General features: G+C 45.0%; 2 protein-coding genes and 2 non-coding genes across 4 annotated transcripts in view; all 4 read left to right on the top strand.

Moving 5' to 3' along the window:
• The window catches only part of LOC139388277 (DNA damage-induced apoptosis suppressor), a 28,170-nt gene extending 16,173 nt beyond the window's left edge, over positions 1 to 11,997 (top strand). Inside the window, exons 3-7 of the mRNA XM_071134851.1 lie at positions 7,785 to 7,843; positions 9,089 to 9,269; positions 9,605 to 9,781; positions 11,549 to 11,618; positions 11,934 to 11,997. Of these exons, the coding sequence (XP_070990952.1) occupies positions 7,785 to 7,843; positions 9,089 to 9,269; positions 9,605 to 9,781; positions 11,549 to 11,618; positions 11,934 to 11,948 (502 nt within the window). The 3' untranslated portion in view covers positions 11,949 to 11,997. The remainder of the gene's footprint in view (positions 1 to 7,784; positions 7,844 to 9,088; positions 9,270 to 9,604; positions 9,782 to 11,548; positions 11,619 to 11,933) is intronic.
• LOC139388855 (small nucleolar RNA Z17) lies at positions 9,439 to 9,510 on the top strand. Its single transcript, XR_011629378.1, has one exon. It is a non-coding gene; the product is annotated as a small nucleolar RNA Z17 (small nucleolar RNA).
• On the top strand, positions 11,772 to 11,836 carry LOC139388854 (small nucleolar RNA SNORD42). The gene has a single exon (XR_011629377.1). It is a non-coding gene; the product is annotated as a small nucleolar RNA SNORD42 (small nucleolar RNA).
• A 6,145-nt stretch (positions 11,998 to 18,142) lies between the features above and the next one.
• LOC139388441 (ribosomal protein S6 kinase-related protein-like) overlaps positions 18,143 to 24,934 on the top strand; it is a 49,607-nt gene continuing 42,815 nt past the window's right edge. Inside the window, exons 1-2 of the mRNA XM_071135102.1 lie at positions 18,143 to 18,456; positions 23,157 to 23,450. Of these exons, the coding sequence (XP_070991203.1) occupies positions 18,427 to 18,456; positions 23,157 to 23,450 (324 nt within the window). The 5' untranslated portion in view covers positions 18,143 to 18,426. The remainder of the gene's footprint in view (positions 18,457 to 23,156; positions 23,451 to 24,934) is intronic.

Genomic DNA, 24,934 nt, shown 5'->3' with positions numbered 1-24,934 from the left:
AGTCTTCATGGTTCATCAGGCTGACCTCCAGTCTTCATGGAGGAGATTACCGAGTAGTTTGGTTCATCAGGCTGACCTCCAGTCTTCATGGAGGAGGTTACTGAGTAGTTTGGTTCATCATGCTGACCTCCAGTCTTCATGGTTCATCAGGCTGACCTCCAGTCTTCATGGAGGAGATTACCGAGTAGTTTGGTTCATCAGGCTGACCTCCAGTCTTCATGGAGGAGGTTACTGAGTAGTTTGGTTCATCAGGCTGACCTCCAGTCTTCATGGTTCATCAGGCTGACCTCCAGTCTTCATGGAGGAGATTACCGAGTAGTTTGGTTCATCAGGCTGACCTCCAGTCTTCATGGAGGAGATTACTGAGTAGTTTGGTTCATCAGGCTGACCTCCAGTCTTCATGGTTCATCAGGCTGACCTCCAGTCTTCATGGAGGAGATTACTGAGTAGTTTGGTTCATCATGCTGACCTCCAGTCTTCATGGTTCATCAGGCTGACCTCCAGTCTTCATGGAGGAGATTACCGAGTAGTTTGGTTCATCAGGCTGACCTCCAGTCTTCATGGAGGAGATTACTGAGTAGTTTGGTTCATCAGGCTGACCCCCAGTCTTCATGGAGGAGATTACCGAGTAGTTTGGTTCATCAGGCTGACCTCCAGTCTCATGGAGGAGATTACTGAGTAGTTTGGTTCATCAGGCTGATCCCCAGTCTTCATGGAGATTACTGAGTAGTTTGGTTCATCAGGCTGACCCCCAGTCTTCATGGTTCATCAGGCTGACCTCCAGTCTTCATGGTTCATCAGGCTGACCTCCAGTCTTCATGGAGATTACTGAGTAGTTTGGTTCATCAGGCTGACCTCCAGGCTTCATGGTTCATCAGGCTGACCTCCAGTCTTCATGGAGGAGATTACTGAGTACTTTGGTTCATCAGGCTGACCTCCAGTCTTCATGGAGGAGATTACCGAGTAGTTTGGTTCATCAGGCTGACCTCCAGTCTTCATGGAGGAGATTACTGAGTACTTTGGTTCATCAGGCTGACCTCCAGTCTTCATGGAGGAGATTACCGAGTAGTTTGGTTCATCAGGCTGACCTCCAGTCTTCATGGAGGAGATTACTGAGTACTTTGGTTCATCAGGCTGACCTCCAGTCTTCATGGAGGAGATTACTGAGTAGTTTGGTTCATCAGGCTGACCTCCAGTCTTCATGGAGGAGATTACTGAGTAGTTTGGTTCATCAGGCTGACCTCCAGTCTTCATGGAGGAGATTACTGAGTAGTTTGGTTCATCAGGCTGACCTCCAGTCTTCATGGTTCATCAGGCTGACCTCCAGTCTTCATGGTTCATCAGGCTGACCTCCAGTCTTCATGGAGGAGATTACCGAGTAGTTTGGTTCATCAGGCTGATCTCCATTCTTCATGGAGGAGATGACTGAGTAGTTTGGTTCATCAGCCTGACCTCCAGTCTTCATGGAGGAGATTACTGAGTAGTTTGGTTCATCAGGCTGACCTCCAGTCTTCATGGTTCATCAGGCTGACCTCCAGTCTTCATGGAGGAGATTACTGAGTAGTTTGGTTCATCATGCTGACCTCCAGTCTTCATGGTTCATCAGGCTGACCTCCAGTCTTCATGGAGGAGATTACCGAGTAGTTTGGTTCATCAGGCTGACCTCCAGTCTTCATGGAGGAGATTACTGAGTAGTTTGGTTCATCAGGCTGACCTCCAGTCTTCATGGTTCATCAGGCTGACCTCCAGTCTTCATGGAGGAGATTACTGAGTAGTTTGGTTCATCAGGCTGACCTCCAGTCTTCATGGAGGAGATTACTGAGTAGTTTGGTTCATCAGGCTGACCTCCAGTCTTCATGGTTCATCAGGCTGACCCCCAGTCTTCATGGAGGAGGTTACTGAGTAGTTTGGTTCATAAGGCTGACCTCCAGTCTTCATGGTTCATCAGGCTGACCTCCAGTCTACATGGAAGAGATTACTGAGTAGTTTGGTTCATCAGGCTGACCTCCAGTCTTCATGGAGGAGATTACCGAGTAGTTTGGTTCATCAGGCTGATCTCCATTCTTCATGGAGGAGATGACTGAGTAGTTTGGTTCATCAGCCTGACCTCCAGTCTTCATGGAGGAGATTACTGAGTAGTTTGGTTCATCAGGCTGACCTCCAGTCTTCATGGTTCATCAGGCTGACCTCCAGTCTTCATGGAGGAGATTACTGAGTAGTTTGGTTCATCATGCTGACCTCCAGTCTTCATGGTTCATCAGGCTGACCTCCAGTCTTCATGGAGGAGATTACCGAGTAGTTTGGTTCATCAGGCTGACCTCCAGTCTTCATGGAGGAGATTACTGAGTAGTTTGGTTCATCAGGCTGACCTCCAGTCTTCATGGTTCATCAGGCTGACCTCCAGTCTTCATGGAGGAGATTACCGAGTAGTTTGGTTCATCAGGCTGACCTCCAGTCTCATGGAGGAGATTACTGAGTAGTTTGGTTCATCAGGCAAACCCCCAGTCTTCATGGAGATTACTGAGTAGTTTGGTTCATCAGGCTGACCCCCAGTCTTCATGGTTCATCAGGCTGACCTCCAGTCTTCATGGAGATTACTGAGTAGTTTGGTTCATCAGGCTGACTCCCAGTCTTCATGGTTCATCAGGCTGACCTCCAGTCTTCATGGAGGAGATTACTGAGTACTTTGGTTCATCAGGCTGACCTCCAGTCTTCATGGAGGAGATTACCGAGTAGTTTGGTTCATCAGGCTGACCTCCAGTCTTCATGGAGGAGATTACTGAGTACTTTGGTTCATCAGGCTGACCTCCAGTCTTCATGGAGGAGATTACTGAGTAGTTTGGTTCATCAGGCTGACCTCCAGTCTCCATGGAGATTACTGAGTAGTTTGGTTCATCAGGCTGACCTCCAGTCTTCATGGAGGAGATTACTGAGTAGTTTGGTTCATCAGGCTGACCTCCAGTCTTCATGGAGGAGATTACTGAGTAGTTTGGTTCATCAGGCTGACCTCCAGTCTTCATGGTTCATCAGGCTGACCCCCAGTCTTCATGGAGGAGGTTACTGAGTAGTTTGGTTCATAAGGCTGACCTCCAGTCTTCATGGTTCATCAGGCTGACCTCCAGTCTACATGGAGGAGATTACTGAGTAGTTTGGTTCATCAGGCTGACCTCCAGTCTTCATGGAGGAGATTACCGAGTAGTTTGGTTCATCAGGCTGATCTCCATTCTTCATGGAGGAGATGACTGAGTAGTTTGGTTCATCAGCCTGACCTCCAGTCTTCATGGAGGAGATTACTGAGTAGTTTGGTTCATCAGGCTGACCTCCAGTCTTCATGGTTCATCAGGCTGACCTCCAGTCTTCATGGAGGAGATTACTGAGTAGTTTGGTTCATCATGCTGACCTCCAGTCTTCATGGTTCATCAGGCTGACCTCCAGTCTTCATGGAGGAGATTACCGAGTAGTTTGGTTCATCAGGCTGACCTCCAGTCTTCATGGAGGAGATTACTGAGTAGTTTGGTTCATCAGGCTGACCTCCAGTCTTCATGGTTCATCAGGCTGACCTCCAGTCTTCATGGAGGAGATTACTGAGTAGTTTGGTTCATCATGCTGACCTCCAGTCTTCATGGTTCATCAGGCTGACCTCCAGTCTTCATGGAGGAGATTACCGAGTAGTTTGGTTCATCAGGCTGACCTCCAGTCTTCATGGAGGAGATTACTGAGTAGTTTGGTTCATCAGGCTGACCTCCAGTCTTCATGGTTCATCAGGCTGACCTCCAGTCTTCATGGAGGAGATTACCGAGTAGTTTGGTTCATCAGGCTGACCTCCAGTCTCATGGAGGAGATTACTGAGTAGTTTGGTTCATCAGGCAAACCCCCAGTCTTCATGGAGATTACTGAGTAGTTTGGTTCATCAGGCTGACCCCCAGTCTTCATGGTTCATCAGGCTGACCTCCAGTCTTCATGGTTCATCAGGCTGACCTCCAGTCTTCATGGAGATTACTGAGTAGTTTGGTTCATCAGGCTGACCCCCAGTCTTCATGGTTCATCAGGCTGACCTCCAGTCTTCATGGAGGAGATTACTGAGTACTTTGGTTCATCAGGCTGACCTCCAGTCTTCATGGAGGAGATTACCGAGTAGTTTGGTTCATCAGGCTGACCTCCAGTCTTCATGGAGGAGATTACTGAGTACTTTGGTTCATCAGGCTGACCTCCAGTCTTCATGGAGGAGATTACTGAGTAGTTTGGTTCATCAGGCTGACCTCCAGTCTCCATGGAGATTACTGAGTAGTTTGGTTCATCAGGCTGACCTCCAGTCTTCATGGAGGAGATTACTGAGTAGTTTGGTTCATCAGGCTGACCTCCAGTCTTCATGGAGGAGATTACTGAGTAGTTTGGTTCATCAGGCTGACCTCCAGTCTTCATGGTTCATCAGGCTGACCCCCAGTCTTCATGGAGGAGGTTTCTGAGTAGTTTGGTTCATAAGGCTGACCTCCAGTCTTCATGGTTCATCAGGCTGACCTCCAGTCTACATGGAGGAGATTACTGAGTAGTTTGGTTCATCAGGCTGACCTCCAGTCTTCATGGAGGAGATTACCGAGTAGTTTGGTTCATCAGGCTGATCTCCATTCTTCATGGAGGAGATGACTGAGTAGTTTGGTTCATCAGCCTGACCTCCAGTCTTCATGGAGGAGATTACTGAGTAGTTTGGTTCATCATGCTGACCTCCAGTCTTCATGGTTCATCAGGCTGACCTCCAGTCTTCATGGAGGAGATTACCGAGTAGTTTGGTTCATCAGGCTGACCTCCAGTCTTCATGGAGGAGATTACTGAGTAGTTTGGTTCATCAGGCTGACCTCCAGTCTTCATGGTTCATCAGGCTGACCTCCAGTCTTCATGGAGGAGATTACCGAGTAGTTTGGTTCATCAGGCTGACCTCCAGTCTTCATGGAGGAGATTACTGAGTAGTTTGGTTCATCAGGCTGACCTCCAGTCTTCATGGTTCATCAGGCTGACCTCCAGTCTTCATGGAGGAGATTACCGAGTAGTTTGGTTCATCAGGCTGACCTCCAGTCTCATGGAGGAGATTACTGAGTAGTTTGGTTCATCAGGCAAACCCCCAGTCTTCATGGAGATTACTGAGTAGTTTGGTTCATCAGGCTGACCCCCAGTCTTCATGGTTCATCAGGCTGACCTCCAGTCTTCATGGTTCATCAGGCTGACCTCCAGTCTTCATGGAGATTACTGAGTAGTTTGGTTCATCAGGCTGACCCCCAGTCTTCATGGTTCATCAGGCTGACCTCCAGTCTTCATGGAGGAGATTACTGAGTACTTTGGTTCATCAGGCTGACCTCCAGTCTTCATGGAGGAGATTACCGAGTAGTTTGGTTCATCAGGCTGACCTCCAGTCTTCATGGAGGAGATTACTGAGTACTTTGGTTCATCAGGCTGACCTCCAGTCTTCATGGAGGAGATTACTGAGTAGTTTGGTTCATCAGGCTGACCTCCAGTCTCCATGGAGATTACTGAGTAGTTTGGTTCATCAGGCTGACCTCCAGTCTTCATGGAGGAGATTACTGAGTAGTTTGGTTCATCAGGCTGACCTCCAGTCTTCATGGAGGAGATTACTGAGTAGTTTGGTTCATCAGGCTGACCTCCAGTCTTCATGGTTCATCAGGCTGACCCCCAGTCTTCATGGAGGAGGTTACTGAGTAGTTTGGTTCATAAGGCTGACCTCCAGTCTTCATGGTTCATCAGGCTGACCTCCAGTCTACATGGAGGAGATTACTGAGTAGTTTGGTTCATCAGGCTGACCTCCAGTCTTCATGGAGGAGATTACTGAGTAGTTTGGTTCATCAGGCTGACCTCCGGTCTTCACTTGAAGTTACTGAGGGATGATATTGTTTTGGCAAATGTGAAGATAAGAATTCCAGAGTATGGTACCGCTGTATAGGATGGAGATTTGACTATGTGAGGCAGTAGGGAGGGTGAAGGTTATCACAGTGTCCTGTGTTATATAGATGGATTTCAGAATTAACCTGGAATAATCCATTGAAGGGTTTAGGTAAACTGTCTGGGAGGTATGAGCATTTGTAGATGAAAGTGCATAATTGGCGTACATTAATATTGTAAATAGACAAGATAGAGTTTCTTAAACAAAGGTGCAGTCTTGCAAATGTATTTTGTATGATGAGTAATTTGTGTAGGTAGGGGGCATATGGCCAGACAATATTACAGTAAATGAAATCCATGTAAATGAAGCTCTAGTATAGAGATAGGAAGCAAGCCTGATGAACCAAACCACTCATCTGTCTGATGATACCAACAGGTTTTATCACTTTAATGCAGACAAATTGAATAGGATCTTTCCAGGATAACTTTTCATCAATTAGATCTCAGAGGAATCTAGTGGATGTGACTAGTTCCATTTCATTCCCACCAATCGAGATTCTGTCTCCTTAATTTTTGGGGGATAATATTTCTTATTCTTACTAGTGAAAACAATAAAATATCAATATTTTTTTACATTTAAAAATTATTTGTTTATCTGGAAACATTTAGAAAATGTGTCCATGCTTGAGTTGGCTTCATTAATTAGTGAATCAATATTGTGCTAAAATCAAATTGGTATCATCAGCAAAGATAATGGGAAGATGGTATAAGACACAGCAGCAAGGTCATTGATATAGATTAGGAATAAATAAGGTCCAACAATCGAACCCTGTGCAGGCCAGTCAAGTTCTTCCACACTGATCTCAACAAACCATTTCTGTATGGATCTCGCTTTGTGCACGTGGGCATTGTTATGCTGAAACAGGAAAGGGCCTTCCCAAACTGTTGCCACAAAGTTGGAAGCACAGAATCGTCTAGAATGTCATTGTATGCTGTAGTGTTAAGATTTCCCTTCACTGGAACTAAGGGGCCCAAACCATGAAAAACAGCCCCAGACCATTATTCCTCCTCCACCAAACTTTACAGTTTGCATTATGCATTCGGGCAGGTGGCGTTCTCCTGGTATCCGCCAACCCCAGATTTGTCCGTTGGACTGCCAGATGGTGAAGCGTGATTCATCACTCCAGAGAACGCATTTCCACTTCTCTAGAGTCCAATGGCGGTGAGTGTAACAGTATTGCTTCCGTCCCTCTCCTCACCCCAGGGAACCTCTGCACACATCAACAACTGCCTCCCACGAAGAATTGTTACCCACCGCTCCACAAAAGCCGTGGTCCTTGACCACAACTACTGCAAGGTCCCAGAACAAGTGACGTCACCGATTGAAACTGTATTAGCCGCACCCCGCTAACTAGCTAGCCGGTTACACTGGCAACAATTTAACTGAGCGTTCGTAAATTCGTCAATTAAACGTTATACTGCGCTTTGGAAATCGGAAGTCGATAGCCAGAGTGAATTTACAAACGCAACCTATTGACTTGATTATTCACGTCATTCTCAGCTTAGCTATGTGATATCGTCGTTGTGCGTTGTGGACACTGTTAATGAAGTCGTAAGATGTCTAGTTAGTAATGTGTAACAAGCTACCAAGAAGTTGCGTAGCAACAGCATCCACTTCCGTTAGACAGGCGAAGCGCTAGTACGCTCAACTGAAAGGATACCGTTCAGTTACTATAAATTAATTTTAGTATGTATTATACAGTATATTAGTATGGGTATTAGTACACAGCTAAGGTTTGGACTGTAATATTGTAATATATATTCTGACAAGTACCATGATGCTGTTCGCCAGTCTCGCGAGATATGCGTGCCGCTGTCTCGCCCCTGTGTTACAGCTGCGGAAACCCCGAGCGCTCGTCCTTTCCCATCATGGCACCGAAGGCGAAGAAGGAAGGTCTGTGAATCCCTACATTGTTTTTGCGTAAATTCACTTAATATGAAGAGCTACACATGATGTTTATACATGTATATGTTCTTTACGATCGTTGAAAGTCACAGACGACTTGTAGTTATTTTATCTGTGTCCAAATGTCGTGAAATGTAGGAAGTGGCCACCGACCATGTTTCCATCCAATGTGGCTCTGCTAGTCAGTTCGCTGAAACATTCGTAGTTATTTCATTCCGTGTATTAATGTCCATTTCTCAAATTCATAAGTTTGAGCTTACGTGAGTGATTGCAGTCCGTATGTGGTGTATGTACTTTTTATTCGTCACGCTGTTTAGTTGGGTCTTGACAGCATGGCCTGTAGTAACGCCTTGATCACATTGCGTTTTAGTAACCAGAAGTACATTCATTTCCAAATACCTTTACGTTGGTGTGTTCTGCGTTGTACATACCTTGAACTTATTGAAGGTATGCATCAAATTGCAAGGAATGCTAGCAGACGTTTTTTTTGTTTACAGCAATTATTCGCTTTTTGTTTAATTGTAAAAAAATGTTTTTAAAAGAAGCTAAATATGACAAAATGCCCCTTTATTCCACCAACACAAAACAGCAGGCTACATGGGAGCACATCTGTCAAAACCTTTCCCTCTCCAACCCGTGAACACTCACCGGTATTAATTTCAATTAACAAAAAAACGAAACGAGGACTTTAACATCGATGCTAGAAAATACATGATTAATTGCTAAGGTGATGACTCTAACATCAGTAAAGGGTTGGTGCCCGTTACACACACACTAAAACAACGTTGGGCGTAGGAAAAGGCCAGGTTTGAGAAAGTATTCTGGTAATATATTCGTCTTGACCCGCCAAATAAGAAGTTGGTAAATCCTGCCATGTATCACATTGACCCCAACCTTTTTGAGAAGTGTACTTTTGAGACGTGTACTATAGTTCAGGTGATGTCTTAATTTCAGAAGGAGTTTGCAATCCCAGATATGTCTTTCTGAGGTCGCCCAAGAAAACAAAAATTGTCGGCTGCAGGTATTTAGAGCACACTGGACATGTAAAGACTAATTGGTTGTTTACTGCAATGCCTTGCTAATTATTTTTGATATATGGATGGGTCAGGTGTTCAACAGTGTTCTGATTTTAGGATGTTAAACTAATCTGCTTTAGTTTATAAACCCTCTCTAACGTATCTCCTGTAGCTGTTCAAGCCTTAACCAAGTTGGAACCTTCTCTCTCCTGTGTAGCTGTCCCTGCCAAGACTGAGGCCAAGGTGAAGGCCCTGAAGGCCAAAAAGGCTGTTCTGAAAGGAGTCCACAGCCAGAGGAAGAAGAAGATTAGAACCTCCCCAACCTTCCGTCGCCCCAAAACCCTGCGACTCCGCAGACAACCCAAGTACCCCCGGAAGAGTGCCCCTCGCAGGAATAAGTAAGTCATACAAACTCTAAGAATGCCAGTAGAATGACGTTGGTACAATACCGACATGCACTAGTCGTACATCTGTTTTGAAGATTCTTGTATTTTATTACAGCCTTCATTGTAAAAATGGCTGTGAATGAGATTTTATGGTTTAGTCCAGATTAGTTTCTCTGCTCTGGGTGCAAATGATGGTAACAGCGATCAAAGTATGATATCCCATGATTCCATCCTTATAAACCACTGATGCACCTTTAAAATGGGGTTCAAATATAGTGGGGTTGGGTCGCAGCTTTAGGTGCGCGCTGAACGTTTTCTCCTATTCCCCCGTCCTTCTCCCTCCCCAGGTTGGACCACTATGCCATCATTAAGTTCCCTCTGACGACAGAGTCGGCAATGAAGAAGATCGAGGACAACAACACCCTCGTCTTCATCGTAGACGTCAAGGCCAACAAGCATCAGATCAAACACGCCGTCAAGAAGCTCTACGACATCGACGTGGCCAAGGTCAACACGCTCATCAGGTATGACACGACCCCTACACCTCTAATCCGAACTAATAATCCTGATATTATAGATCTAACCCCGATTAGTCCATTACTAGCCTAAAGGTACTAACATCTCACTGTTAGTCACTGGGTACTATCCTGCCCGCTGGTCTGACCTGGTCACCTATTACAGTAGAAGGTCTTAGTTAATGGTACAATCTATTACAGTAGAAGGTCTTAGTTAATGGTTACAGTCTATTACAGTAGGTCTTAGTTAATGGTTACAGTCTATTACAGTAGAAGGTCTTAGTTAATGGTACAGTCTATTACAGTAGAAGGTCTTAGTTAATGGTTACAGTCTATTCCAGAAGGTCTTAGTTAATGGTTACAGCCTATTACAGTAGAAGGTCTGGTCTTAGTTAATGGTTTCAGTCTATTACAGTAGAAGGTCTTAGTTAATGGTTACAGCCTATTACAGTAGAAGGTCTTAGTTAATGGTTACAGTCTATTACAGTAGAAGGTCTTAGTTAGTGGTTACAGCCTATTACAGTAGAAGGTCTGGTCTTAGTTAATGGTAACAGTCTATTACAGTAGAAGGTCTGGTCTTAGTTAATGGTTTCAGTCTATTACAGTAGAAGGTCTTAGTTAATGGTTACAGCCTATTACAGTAGAAGGTCTTAGTTAGTGGTTACAGCCTATTACAGTAGAAGGTCTTAGTTAATGGTTACAGTCTATTCCAGAAGGTCTTAGTTAATGGTTACAGCCTATTACAGTAGAAGGTCTGGTCTTAGTTAATGGTTTCAGTCTATTACAGTAGAAGGTCTTAGTTAATGGTTACAGCCTATTACAGTAGAAGGTCTTAGTTAATGGTTACAGTCTATTACAGTAGAAGGTCTTAGTTAATGGTTTCAGTCTATTCCAGAAGGTCTTAGTTAATGGTTACAGCCTATTACAGTAGAAGGTCTGGTCTTAGTTAATGGTTTCAGTCTATTACAGTAGAAGGTCTTAGTTAATGGTTACAGCCTATTACAGTAGAAGGTCTTAGTTAGTGGTTACAGCCTATTACAGTAGAAGGTCTGGTCTTAGTTAATGGTAACAGTCTATTCCAGTAGAAGGTCTTAGTTAGTGGTTACAGCCTATTACAGTAGAAGGTCTGGTCTTAGTTAATGGTAACAGTCTATTCCAGTAGAAGGTCTTAGTTAATGGTTACAGCCTATTACAGTAGAAGGTCTGGTCTTAGTTAATGGTTACAGCCTATTACAGTAGAAGGTCTGGTCTTAGTTAATGGTAACAGTCTATTCCAGTAGAAGGTCTTAGTTAATGGTTACAGCCTATTACAGTAGAAGGTCTGGTCTTAGTTAATGGTAACAGTCTATTCCAGTAGAAGGTCTTAGTTAGTGGTTACAGCCTATTACAGTAGAAGGTCTGGTCTTAGTTAATGGTTACAGCCTATTACAGTAGAAGGTCTTAGTTAATGGTTACAGTCCATTACATTGTTTTCCCCACTGACTCCTGCTGGAACACATGAGGTCATAATAATATCCTCATCTCTTTGTCTCCCTCTCCTCCACCCCTCCTCCCTCCCTCTCCTCCACCCCTCCTCCCTCCCTCTCCTCCACCCCTCCTCCCTCCCTCTCCTCCACCCCTCCTCCCTCCCTCTCCTCCACCCCTCCTCCCTCCCTCTCCTCCACCCCTCCTCCCTCCCTCTCCTCCACTCCTCCTCCCTCCCTCTCCTCCACTCCCTCCCTCTCCTCCACTCCCTCCCTCTCCTCCACTCCTCCTCCCCCCCTCCCTCTCCCCCAGGCCTGACGGTGAGAAGAAGGCATACGTGCGCCTGGCTCCAGATTACGATGCGTTGGATGTCGCCAACAAGGTGAGTTCTAGAGTGTAGCACCATTGTGACAGAAACGTCTCTGCGTCGCAGTAGTCTACAAGACTCCTCTCATGAGGACTGACGCATGTTCAGTGTCAGCCAATAGCGTTGGAGACAAGGTGTGGTGTCCGATCGGACTGCAGGAGAGGCTCTGGGCAGATGATGCATGATATAATTTCTGATGAATAATGACAGACTCAAAGGAACCACTGATGCCAGAGACCACCTGCTCTGTGACGCTTTATAAACTCCCTATGACGACCTTATAACAGTCCTACGATGCCTGTCTAAAACCTGTCATGTCTTGTGTTTCAGATTGGCATCATCTAAACGGCTGCCGGGGAGATGTACAGAGGAATAAATGTTTATAAAAACGCAACGCCCTCGTCTTGTATGTTGTTGGTTGGTTCTCACTGACAGTCACACCTACACAAATTAACGTTTAATCAAGGCAAAGCTGCTAATTGAAATGCATTCTGGGTTACTACCTCATGAAGCTGGTTGAAAGAATGCCAAGAGTGTGCAAAGATAAATGGTGGGTTCATATATCATGTAGCTGTTTATATATCACAACGCCATCAGTTGTTACAAGGTAGGGGTGGTATACAGAGGATACCTCTGCTGCAGAGAAAGGCATTAGTTAACTGCACCTCAAATTGCAGCCCAAGTAAATGCTTCAGTGTTCAAGTAACAGACACATCTTAACGTCAACTGTTCAGAGGAAACTAAATCAGTCTTTCGTGGCCAAATTGCAGGAAAGACACGACTACTACTATAAGGTCACCAATAAGACTTCCTTGGGCCAAGAAACACGAGCAATGGACATTACTGGTGGAAATCTGTCTGGTCTGATGAGTCTATGCTATTTTGGTTCCTACTGTCGTCTTTGTGAACAGATGATCTCCATGTGTACTACCCAGTACTATAGGGAGTACTGTAGGGGTGGGCCTGACCCAGTACTATAGGGAGTACTATAGTGGTGGTACTGACCCAGTACTATAGGGGTGGTACTGACCCAGTACTATAGTGAGTACTATAGGGGTAGTACTGACCCAGTACTATAGTGAGTACTATAGGGGTAGTACTGACCCAGTACTATAGGGGTAGTACTGACCCAGTACTATAGGGAGTACTATAGGGGTAGTACTGACCCAGTACTATAGGGAGTACTATAGGGGTGGTACTGACCCAGTACTATAGGGAGTACTGTAGGGGTGGTACTGACCCAGTACTATAGGGAGTACTATAGTGGTGGTACTGACCCAGTACTATAGTGAGTACTATAGGGGTAGTACTGACCCAGTACTATAGGGAGTACTATAGGGGTGGTACTGACCCAGTACTATAGTGAGTACTATAGGGGTAGTACTGACCCAGTACTATAGTGAGTACTATAGGGGTAGTACTGACCCAGTACTATAGGGAGTACTGTAGGGGTGGTACTGACCCAGTACTATAGGGAGTACTGTAGGGGTGGTACTGACCCAGTACTATAGGGAGTACTATAGGGGTAGTACTGACCCAGTACTATAGGTAGTATTATAGGGGTGGTACTGACCCAGTACTCAACACATCCTGGAGCTGTCCTGGTATGAAGGAGCCAACAGAGATGGTCGCCTCGCTTCGGGTCCTCAGGAAACTGTGGAGTATTTTGTTTTTGTTGTGTGTTATTTCTTACATTGTTACTCCCGAAAAAGTGTTAATACATACAGCCGGGAAGAACTCAAATCAAATTTATTTATAAAGCACTTCGTACATCAGCTGATATCTCAACATGCTGTACAGAAACCCAGCCTAAAACACTAAACAGCAAGCAATGCAGGTGTAGAAGCACAGTGGCTAGGAAAAACTCCCTAGAAAGGCCAAAACCTAGGAGGAAACCTAGAGAGGAACCAGGCTATGTGGGGTGGCCAGTCCTCTTCTGGCTGTGCCGGGTGGAGATTATAACAGAACATGGCCAAGATGTTCAAATGTTCATAAATGACCAGCATGGTCAAATAATAATAATCACAGGCAGAACAGTTGAAACTGGAGCAGCAGCACGGCCAGGTGGACTGGGGACAGCAAGGAGTCATCATGTCAGGTAGTCCTGAGGCATGGTCCTAGGGCTCAGGTCCTCCTCCGAGAGAAAGAAAGATAGAAAAAGAGAATTAGAGAGAGCATACTTAAATTCACACAGGACACCGGATAAGACAGGAGAAGTACTCCAGATATAACAGACTGACCCTAGCCCCCCCGACACATAAACTACTGCAGCATAAATACTGGAGGCTGAGACAGAACTATTGGATATATACACGACGTCAACTTACCAACATTACAACCAGGAATACGACTTTCCCGAAGCGGATCCTTTGTTCAGACCTCCACCCTGGACATGGGATCTTATCCCAGAGGCCGACCCAAAACAACGCGGTCGCCGCAGGAGAGGCAGACGGAGCGGCCTACTGGTCAGAGTCAGAAGGCGAGCACATCATCCACCACTCCCGAGCATATTACTCGTACAAGCATTTCAATCCACTCACGCTAACATCTGCTAACCATGTGTATGTGACCATTAACATCTGCTAACCATGTGTCGGTGACCAATAACATCTGCTAAACATGTGTCCAATAACATCTGCTAACCATGTGTCGGTGACCAATAACATCTGCTAACCATGTGTCCAATAACATCTGCTAACCATGTGTCGGTGACCAATAACATCTGCTAACCATGTGTCCAATAACATCTGCTAACCATGTGTCGGTGAACAATAACATCTGCTAACCATGTGTCCAATAACATCTGCTAACCATGTGTCGGTGACCAATAACATCTGCTAACCATGTGTCCAATAACATCTGCTAACCATGTGTCGGTGACCAATAACATCTGCTAACCATGTGTCGGTGACCAATAACATCTGCTAACCATGTGTCGGTGACCAATAACATCTGCTAACCATGTGTCGGTGACCAATAACATCTGCTAACCATGTGTATGTGACCAATAACATCTGCTAACCATGTGTCGGTGACCAATAACATCTGCTAACCATGTGTCCAATAACATCTGCTAACCATGTGTCGGTGACCAATAACATCTGCTAACCATGTGTCCAATAACATCTGCTAACCATGTGTCGGTGACCAATAACATCTGCTAACCATGTGTCGGTGACCAATAACATCTGCTAACCATGTGTATGTGACCAATAACATCTGCTAACCATGTGTCGGTGACCAATAACATCTGCTAACCATGTGTATGTGACCAATAACATCTGCTAACCATGTGTATGTGACCAATAACATCTGCTAACCATGTGTATGTGACCAATAACATCTGCTAACCATGTGTATGTGACCAATAACATCTGCTAACCATGTGTATGTGACCAATAACATCTGCTAACCATGTGACCAATAACATCTGCTAACCATGTGTATGTGACCATTAACATCTGCTAACCATGTGTATGTGACCAATAACATCTGCTAACCATGTGTATGTGACCAATAACATCTGCTAACCATGTGTATGTGACCAATAACATCTGCTAACCATGTGTATGTGACCAATAAAATTTGACTTGATTTATATGTCATCATAACCCATTATTACACATCCTGGACCCATCCATGTCATCAGAACCCATTATTACACATCCTGGACCCGTCCACGTCATCAGAACCCATTATTACACATCCTGGACCCATCCATGTCATCAGAACCTATTATTACACATCCTGGACCCATCCATGTTATCAGAACCCATTATTACACATCCTGGACCCGTCCATGTCATCCGAACCCATTATTACACATCCTGGACCCGTCCATGTCATCAGAACCCATTATTACACATCCTGGACCCGTCCATGTCACCAGAACCCATTATTACACATCCTGGACCCGTTCATGTCATCAGAACCCATTATTACACATCCTGGACCCGTCCATGTCATCAGAACCCATTATTACACATCCTGGACCCGTCCATGTCATCAGAACCCATTACTACACATCCTGGACCCGTCCATGTCATCAGAACCCATTATTACACATCCTGGACCCGTCCATGTCATCAGAACCCATTATTACACATCCTGGACCCGTCCATGTCATCAGAACCCATTATTACACATCCTGGTCCCGTCCATGTCATCAGAACCCATTATTACACATCCTGGACCCGTCCATGTCATCAGAACCCATTATTACACATCCTGGACCCGTCCATGTCATCAGAACCCATTATTACACATCCTGGACCCGTCCATGTCATCAGAACCCATTATTACACATCCTGGAATCGTCCATGTCATCAGAACCCATTATTACACATCCTGGACCCGTCCATGTCATCAGAACCCATTATTACACATCCTGGACCCGTCCATGTCATCAGAACCCATTATTACACATCCTGGACCCGTCCATGTCATCAGAACCCATTATTACACATCCTGGACCCGTCCATGTCATCAGAACCCATTATTACACATCCTGGACCCGTCCATGTCATCAGAACCCATTATTGCACATCCTGGACCCGTCCATGTCATCAGAACCCATTATTACACATCCGGGGCCCGTCCATGTCATCAGAACCCATTATTACACATCCTGGACCCGTCCATGTCATCAGAACCCATTATTACACATCCTGGACCCGTACATTATTGTGTGTATTTGTCATTGTGCGTGTGTGTGTCATTGCGTGTGTGTGTCATTGTTTGTGTGTGTGTGTCATTGCGTTTGTGTGTCATTGTTTGTGTGTGTGTCATTGCGTGTGTGTATGTGTGTCAACGTGTGTGTATGTATCATCGTGTGTGTGTATCGTAGTGTGTATGTGTGTCGTAGCGTGTGTGTGTGTGTCATAGCGTGTGTGTGTGTCATTGTTTGTGTGTGTGTCATTGCGTGTGTGTGTCATTGTTTGTGTGTGTGTCATTGTGTGTGTGTATGTGTGTCAACGTGTGTGTATGTATCATCGTGTGTGTGTAGGGGTAGTACTGACCCAGTGTCATAGTGTGTGTGTCATAGCCTGTGTGTGTGTATCATAGTGTGTGTGTGTGTCGTAGCGTGTGTGTGTGTGTCCTAGTGTGTGTGTGTCATAGCGTGTGTGTGTGTGTCATAGCGTGTGTGTGTGTGTCCTAGTGTGTGTGTGTCATAGCGTGTGTGTGTGTGTCATAGCGTGTGTGTGTGTCATGGCGTGTGTGTGTCATAGTGTGTGTTTGTGTGTGTGTCATAGCGTGTGTGTGTGTCATACCGTGTGTGTCTGTCATAGTGTGTGTGTGTGTGTGTGTGTGTGTGTGTGTCATAGCGTGTGTGTGTCAGCGTAGTCAGAGCATGAAATCTGTCCTCATCATGGAACCAGTGGTGCGTTATGGGAACTATGGCTTGACAGTCCTTTCACTCCGGTGTGTGTCTGTATGTGTCTGTATGTGTCATGGTGTCTGTGTGTGTCTGTATGTGTCATGGTGTCTGTATGTGTGTGTATGTGTCATGGTGTCTGTATGTGTGTGTCATGGTGTCTGTATGTGTGTGTATGTGTCATGGTGTCTGTGTGTGTATATGTGTGTCATGGTGTCTGTATGTGTGTGAATCCCAACCCTCCAGTGACCTGCTTTCCTCTGCCAGCTGAGCACACTGCATCAGCCGCTGGGCTGAGATTTGCCTCACACCCCCTTAGATACTGAGACCGAGCTCCCTGCCATCCAGGACCTCTAAGACCGTCCAGCAAATGATACCTGAGCATTAAGACTGCTAAATAGTTAATTAATGGTTACCCGGACAATCTGCACTGACCCTACGCACATTCACTAGACTTTACAGTGCATTCGGAAAGTATTCAGACCCCTTGGCTTTTTCTATATTTTGTTTACCTCACAGACCTATTCTAAAATGGATTACATTATTGTTTTCCCTCATCAATCTACACACAATATCCCATAATGACAAAACAAAAGCCGTTTTTTAGAATTCTTTGGAAAATGTATTAAAAATAATAAACTGAAATCACATTTACAAGTATTCAGACCCGTTGCTATGATATTGTAAATTGAGCTCAGGTGCATCCTGGCTATCATTTGATCATCCTTGAAATGTTTCTGCAACTTGATTGTAGAAACATGTTATTTGATTTTGATTTGAGGGGACCAGGAATCACTAATGAGAGTGAGAAGAGCCTACTGCCTCAGCCTGCTACATTGTAAATGAATGACCACTGCAGTTGGGATTCAACTATATAAAAACCTTTATTGATTAATTTGTTCTTTTCAACTTAATCTGCCAACGACATTGTATTAACATCTGAACAACAGTCATCTACAAGAGTTTATCAACACGATTCCTTTTTATCACGTTGGTAAATTGTCTTTATTGTGTTTTGTCTGCATTATAAATAATTCAAGAGTTCATGAAGACAGAATCTCCTTTCAGAGGGCGGGGCCGGGGAGAGAGAACGGGGCGGGTCTAACGCTACGGGCTCCCAGTCTGATTGGATAAACGCCATGTGGGCGGATGTAGAGGTGACGTGACCTACAGAAGGGATTATTTTGTTTATGTCGCCTAATCTGCTCTGTCTGCTATCGACGACGACAACACGGTGGAAGACTTTAGGAAGTACTAGCTACTAATGTTTTACCTACCGACGGCTGGCCATAGTGTAGTCGCCGGGGCGCAGAGAACCCGTGTGTGTGTGTTGCGCAGGCTGCGGATTGTGTGTGAGTGAGGGCGAGGATGAGGAGGGTGATGATGCTAGCAGGATGATGAAGAAGCAGTGTCGTGGTGGATGACAACAAGCTGAGAGAGACAGACCAGATGGGGGCGGACGCCAGTAAAGCCAGCAAGGTGAAATAGCAGGACTCTTCCTCTCTCTCAGGTAGTGGGCGACAGGTATACCGCTGCGGGGGGTTCCCTGGCCGTCCTTGACGCTGAAACTTATCTGACTATGACTGCATCAGCATCAGTGAGAGTTGTTGGGGTTTAATTTATTAATTGAACATAAGACACCAGCTCATATAGTTAGCTACTCATACTGTTTCACTCTCAGTGCATGAGATCAGGGCACATATCCACAAAGCATCACACAGTAGAGTGCTGATCTAGGATCTGTCCATGTAATCTTATAATATTATCCTATGTTACATTATTGCAATATGTAGTATATTAACTAGGGGTGTTATTTAGGGTGGCAGGTAGCCTAGTGGTTAGAGCATTGGACTAGTAACTGAAAGGTTGCTAGATCGAATCCCCGAGTTGACAAGGTAAAAATCTGTCCTTCTGCCCCTGAACAGGCAGTTCCTAGGCCGTCATTGAAAATAAGATTTTTTTCTGAACTGACTTGCCTAGGTAAACATTTTGTAATGTTTTAAAGGTTGCTTGCTTAGTTAAATAACAGTACAAATAAAAACAAAAGCAAAAATAAAAAAAACATTCAGATAGCCTTCCCAGTAATAGTGTAATAATAACAGTATGTGGCCCGGTCGTGTTGTTCTGGATGGATGATGGCTCTGTTCTCTACAGATTATAATACTCACATCATGAATGAACATACAACTGTAATGCGCAACGTTGGGACGTTTTAACGGCAGCAGATAGAACGCTTAGCCTACATTAATCTGCTGTGCTCTCTCCTATCGATCTATCTATGTGTATGTGTATATATATATATATATATATATATATATATATATATATATATATATATACAGTGCCTTGCGAAAGTATTCGGCCCCCTTGAACTTTGCGACCTTTTGCCACATTTCAGGCTTCAAACATAAAGATATAAAACTGTATTTTTTTGTGAAGAATCAACAACAAGTGGGACACAATCATGAAGTGGAACAACATTTATTGGATATTTCAAACTTTTTTAACAAATCAAAAACTGAAAAATTGGGCGTGCAAAATTATTCAGCCCCCTTAAGTTAATACTTTGTAGCGCCACCTTTTGCTGCGATTACAGCTGTAAGTCGCTTGGGGTATGTCTCTATCAGTTTTGCACATCGAGAGACTGAATTTTTTTCCCATTCCTCCTTGCAAAACAGCTCGAGCTCAGTGAGGTTGGATGGAGAGCATTTGTGAACAGCAGTTTTCAGTTCTTTCCACAGATTCTCGATTGGATTCAGGTCTGGACTTTGACTTGGCCATTCTAACACCTGGATATGTTTATTTTTGAACCATTCCATTGTAGATTTTGCTTTATGTTTTGGATCATTGTCTTGTTGGAAGACAAATCTCCGTCCCAGTCTCAGGTCTTTTGCAGACTCCATCAGGTTTTCTTCCAGAATGGTCCTGTATTTGGCTCCATCCATCTTCCCATCAATTTTAACCATCTTCCCTGTCCCTGGTGAAGAAAAGCAAGCCCAAACCATGATGCTGCCACCACCATGTTTGACAGTGGGGATGGTGTGTTCAGCTGTGTTGCTTTTACGCCAAACATAACGTTTTGCATTGTTGCCAAAAAGTTCCATTTTGGTTTCATCTGACCAGAGCACCTTCTTCCACATGTTGGTGTTTCCTCCGGCACATTGGTGCGGCTGGCTTCCGGGTTGGATGTGCGCTGTGTTAAGAAGCAGTTGGGTTGTGTATCGGAGGACGCATGGCTTTCAACCTTCGTCTCTCCCGAGCCTGTACGGGAGTTGTAGCGATGAGACAAGATAGTAGCTACCACAACAATTGGATACCACGAAATTGGGGAGAAAAAGGGGTAAAATTCACAAAAAAAACAAACTATGAAATAACACATATGGAATCATGTAGTAACCAAAAAAGTGTTAAACAAAACAAAATATATTTTTTATTTGAGATTCTTCAAATTGCCACAGCTTTGCACACTATAGGCATTCCCTCAATTAGCATCACCTGGAATGCCTTTCCAAAAGTTTGAAGGAGTTCCCACATATGCTGAGCACTTGTTGGCTGCTTTTCCTTCACTCTGCGGTCCGACTCAACCCAAACCATCTCAATTTGTTTGAGGTTGGGTGATTTGTTTGAGGCCAGGTCATCTGATGCAGCACTCCATTACTCTCCTTCTTGGTAAAATATTTCCAGGCTGTGTTGGGTCATTGTCCTGTTTGAAAAACAAATGATAGTCCCACTAAGCACAAACCAGATGGGATGGCGTATCGCTGCAGAATGCTGTGGTAGCCATGCTAGTTAAGTGTGCCTTGAATTCTAAACAAATCGCAGACAGTGTCACCAGCAAAGCACCCCCAGGCCATAACACCTCCTCCATGCTTCACAGTGGGAAATACTCATGCAGAGATCATCTGTTCACCCACAACACGTCTCACAAAGACATGGCGGTTGGAACCAAACATCTCAAATTTGGACTCCAGACCAAAGGACAAATTTCCACTGGTCTAATGTCCATTTCTTGTGTTTCTTGGCCCAAGCAAGTCTCTACTTCTTATTGGTGTCTTTTGTAGTGCTTTCTTTACAGCAATTTACAATCTCCTCTGAACAGTTGATGTTGAGATGTGTCTGTCACTTGAACTATTTCAAATCAAATTTAAATCAAATGTATTTATATAGCCCTTCTTACATCAGCTGATATCTTAAAGTGCTGTACAGAAACCCAGCCTAAAACCCCAAACAGCAAGCAATGCAGGTGTAGAAGCACTGTGGCTAGGAAAAACTCCCTAGAAAGGCCAAAACCTAGGAAGAAACCTAGAGAGGAACCAGGCTATGAGGGGTGGCCAGTCCTCTTCTGGCTGTGCCGGGTGGAGATTATAACAGAACATGGCCAAGATGTTCAAATGTTCATAAATGACCAGCAGGGTCATGTAGGCTGCAATTTGCGCTGCAATTTCTCAGGCTGGTAACTCTATTTGAAGAAACTTTCAAAGTTCTTGAAATGTTACGCTTTGACTGACCTTCATGTCTTAAACTAATGGACTGTCATTTCTCTTTGCTTATTTGAGCTGTTCTTGCCATAATATGGACTTTGACCGGTAGTGATCATGTTACGTTAATTTGTATTATTAACCTTATAAACTGCACACCAAAAACCCTGTTGTTTTGATGTGGCCATAAATCACTCATCGATTTAGCGTTGTTGAAACTACCACAACTCAAAAACCCCGTGGAAACTGGAGATAGTTACCCATCACTGGTTGGAAGACAACCTGCAGAACATTTTGGAATGTTGCATTTTGAAACGGGGGTCACCAAAACAGAAAGAGAAACGCCAATCACTCATTGCGCCAGTGGGGGGAGATGAGGTTGCACGTCCTGCTAAACTAACACAGCTCAAAAACCACAGAGAATCTGGGAATAATGTGTACTTCACAGGTTAGAGAACAACTGGTAGAAGACAGCTAGCCACATTTTGAAGTGTTGCATTTTGATTCAAGTGGGTTGACAACGTGGTAACTGTAATTGTTTGTTAATCCCATCAATATCACGCTGAAATCAATAGAACAGGGGGAAACAGTTGAGGGGTAGCGCTGCTTCAACTAACGCTATTCAAAGGCCACACGGATACTTGGAATAACCTATACATGGTTGGTTAAATGAGAACTTGTATGAGGCATGCAACCTTCCCAAGTGCTCTCATGTCACCTTGCTCATCCGCACACTCCACTGGCTTCCTGAAGAATCTCACATCCACTACAAGACCGTGGTGCTTACCTACGGAGCAGTTGCATCCCACTGCTGGCTTGCTTCTGAAGCTAAGCAGGGTTGGTCCTGGTTGGTCCCTGGATGGGAGACCAGATGCTGCTGGAAGTGGTGTTGGAGGGCCAGTAGGAGGCACTCTTTCCTCTGGTCTAAAAAATTCCCCAGGGCAGTTATTGGGACATTGCTCTGTGTAGGGTGCTGTCTTTCAGATGGGATGTTAGCCCTGGTGTCCTGACTCTTTGTGGTCAGAGTAGGGGTGTCCTGACTCTCTGTGGTCAGAGTAGGGGTGTTAACCTTGGTGTCCTGACTCTCTGTGGTCAGAGTAGGGGTGTCCTGACTCTCTGTGGTCAGAGTAGGGGTGTTAACCTTGGTGTCCTGACTCTCTGTGGTCAGAGTAGGGGTGTTAACCCTGGTGTCCTGACTCTCTGTGGTCAGAGAAGGGGTGTTAACCCTTGTGTCCTGACTCTCTGTGGTCAGAGTAGGGGTGTCCTGACTCTCTGTGGTCAGAGTAGGGGTGTTTACCTTGGTGTCCTGACTCTCTGTGGTCAGAGTAGGGGTGTTAACCTTGGTGTCCTGACTCTCTGTGGTCAGAGTAGGGGTGTTAACCCTGGTGTCCTGACTCTCTGTGGTCAGAGAAGGGGTGTTAACCCTGGTGTCCTGACTAAATTCCCAAACTGTCCCTCATACCATGATGGTCACCTAATCATCCCCAACTTCCAATTGGCTCATTCATCCCCCCTCCGAAGGGGATTGTGGTAGGGTAGCCTCTACTACGCGTGATAACCATTTTGTCAGATCTATAGAAACGGGCTTGGGGGCCAAGTTTACGGCTGTTTGGAATTGATTCTATGTCTCCTCCCCATTATGTCTCATACCTACCCCCCTCGTCCTCTCTCCACCCCCTCCTCTCTCCACCCTTTCCACAGAGACCCCCAGCAGGGTCAGGGGAAAGAGAAGAGACTCAATGTTCTACAGGATGGAGAGGATTATTTTCCTCCGTTGGTCTGTCCATCCCTGCAAGCCTCTGTCGCCTGGCCCCTCCCACCCTGCGGCTCGGCCATCGGAGGATGATCAGAGATAAGGCCCCGCCTATCCCGGACCAGGTGTTAGGGGGAGGAGGGCCAGATAGACTGAGAGCAGAGTGGAGCCTGCCTGGCTTCATATCCATGTTCCTCCCTGAGTTCCCTCACAGAGCTGTACCAGGACATCAACACTTCCAGGTAGGACAAGCACACACACAGACACACACACACAGACAGACACACACAGGCACACACACACACACACAGACACACAGGCACACACACACACACACACAGACACACAGGCACACACACACACACACACACACACACACACACAGGCACACACACACACACACACACACACACGCACACACACCAGGACAACATGCAATAATCGTCTGACTGTTGTCCCTTTACTCTGTCTCGATAACCCGATCCTAGGCCACAGCGACTAGGCAACAGCGACTAGGCAACAGCGACTAGGCCACAGCGACTAGGCAACAGCGACTAGGCAACAGCGACTAGGCCACAGCGACTAGGCCACAGCGACTAGGCCACAGCGACTAGGCCACAGCGACTAGGCCACAGCGACTAGGCCACAGCGACTAGGCCACAGCAACTCGGGTCTGGTTTCAATGATTGACTCTTTTAGCCACTTTGATAAGGGAAAAAATATATAATTCAGACAGACATCTCTCCCAACAAATCACGAGGCAGACATGACAACATTTTGCGATTCGAAACTAAAGTTTGCAGGCTTAACCTTTGCAGTGTTTTATTGCAGGTAGTTGATGCAAACTAGCCACTTGTGAAATGCACTCATTAAAAATAACCTCTGTGATCTTCATCTTGCTAGCTGCTATTTTGTATAATTCAAGGGGATAAAGTAGTGATGTAGGCGGTGGCGTCCTTCTAGTCCTAAAAAACAGAAAGTGGTTATCATTTCTACCTGGTTCTACTTCTGGTTCGTTGGCCGTTCCTGTAGGGGTCGTTCCACCTCAAAAAGCACAAGAAAGAGGATTTTAACTCCTACCATCTCAAATTGTTGTAAAATAATTTACGTTGTTAGAAATAGATAAGATTACCATTCCGGCAACATTATTTTGTTGAACTATAATTTGATCTCTGAGAAATTAAGCTAATTGATTGCACCCAAATTGGCCATTTTAATTTATAGGATTCATATAAAATGCAATAAATATAGTACCTAATTAACCTACGATTTGGTCCAAAGATTTTCCTAAACATGAATAGTCCCCCAAAAATGTCAAAAGTCACCTACGGATCCCCCAAACACTATGCCAATCCCACCCCAGCAATGAGCATTTTAGTATCAGTTCTCTACGTCTGACAAGTAGTATGGAGCTGCGGCTTAGAGTATTGTTTCTTCATCCTATGTAATGTATTCTCACAGACATTTTTTTTAATGTTGTTCAGGAGAAATTAGTCATTGAAGTTGTTGGGTTTATGTCCCATCCTAGATCCTGGTATTACCAGGTTCTGACCACTAGATGGTGCTGTACACGACTGAACAGTAGTCCAGGTGGTTCTGATCACTAGATGGTGCTGTACACGACTGAACAATAGTGCTGTTTCGGTGACCGTTGGCTGTTTCGGTGACCGTTGGCTGTTTCGGTGACCGTTGGCTGTTTCGGGGACTTTTGGCTGTTTCGGTGACC

Source organism: Oncorhynchus clarkii, chromosome 29 (assembly GCF_045791955.1).
Source record: "Oncorhynchus clarkii lewisi isolate Uvic-CL-2024 chromosome 29, UVic_Ocla_1.0, whole genome shotgun sequence".
In the NCBI taxonomy this organism is placed as follows: domain Eukaryota; kingdom Metazoa; phylum Chordata; class Actinopteri; order Salmoniformes; family Salmonidae; genus Oncorhynchus; species Oncorhynchus clarkii.
Note: the sequence above shows the minus strand (reverse complement) of the source record. Positions and strands in the feature narration are given on the sequence as shown.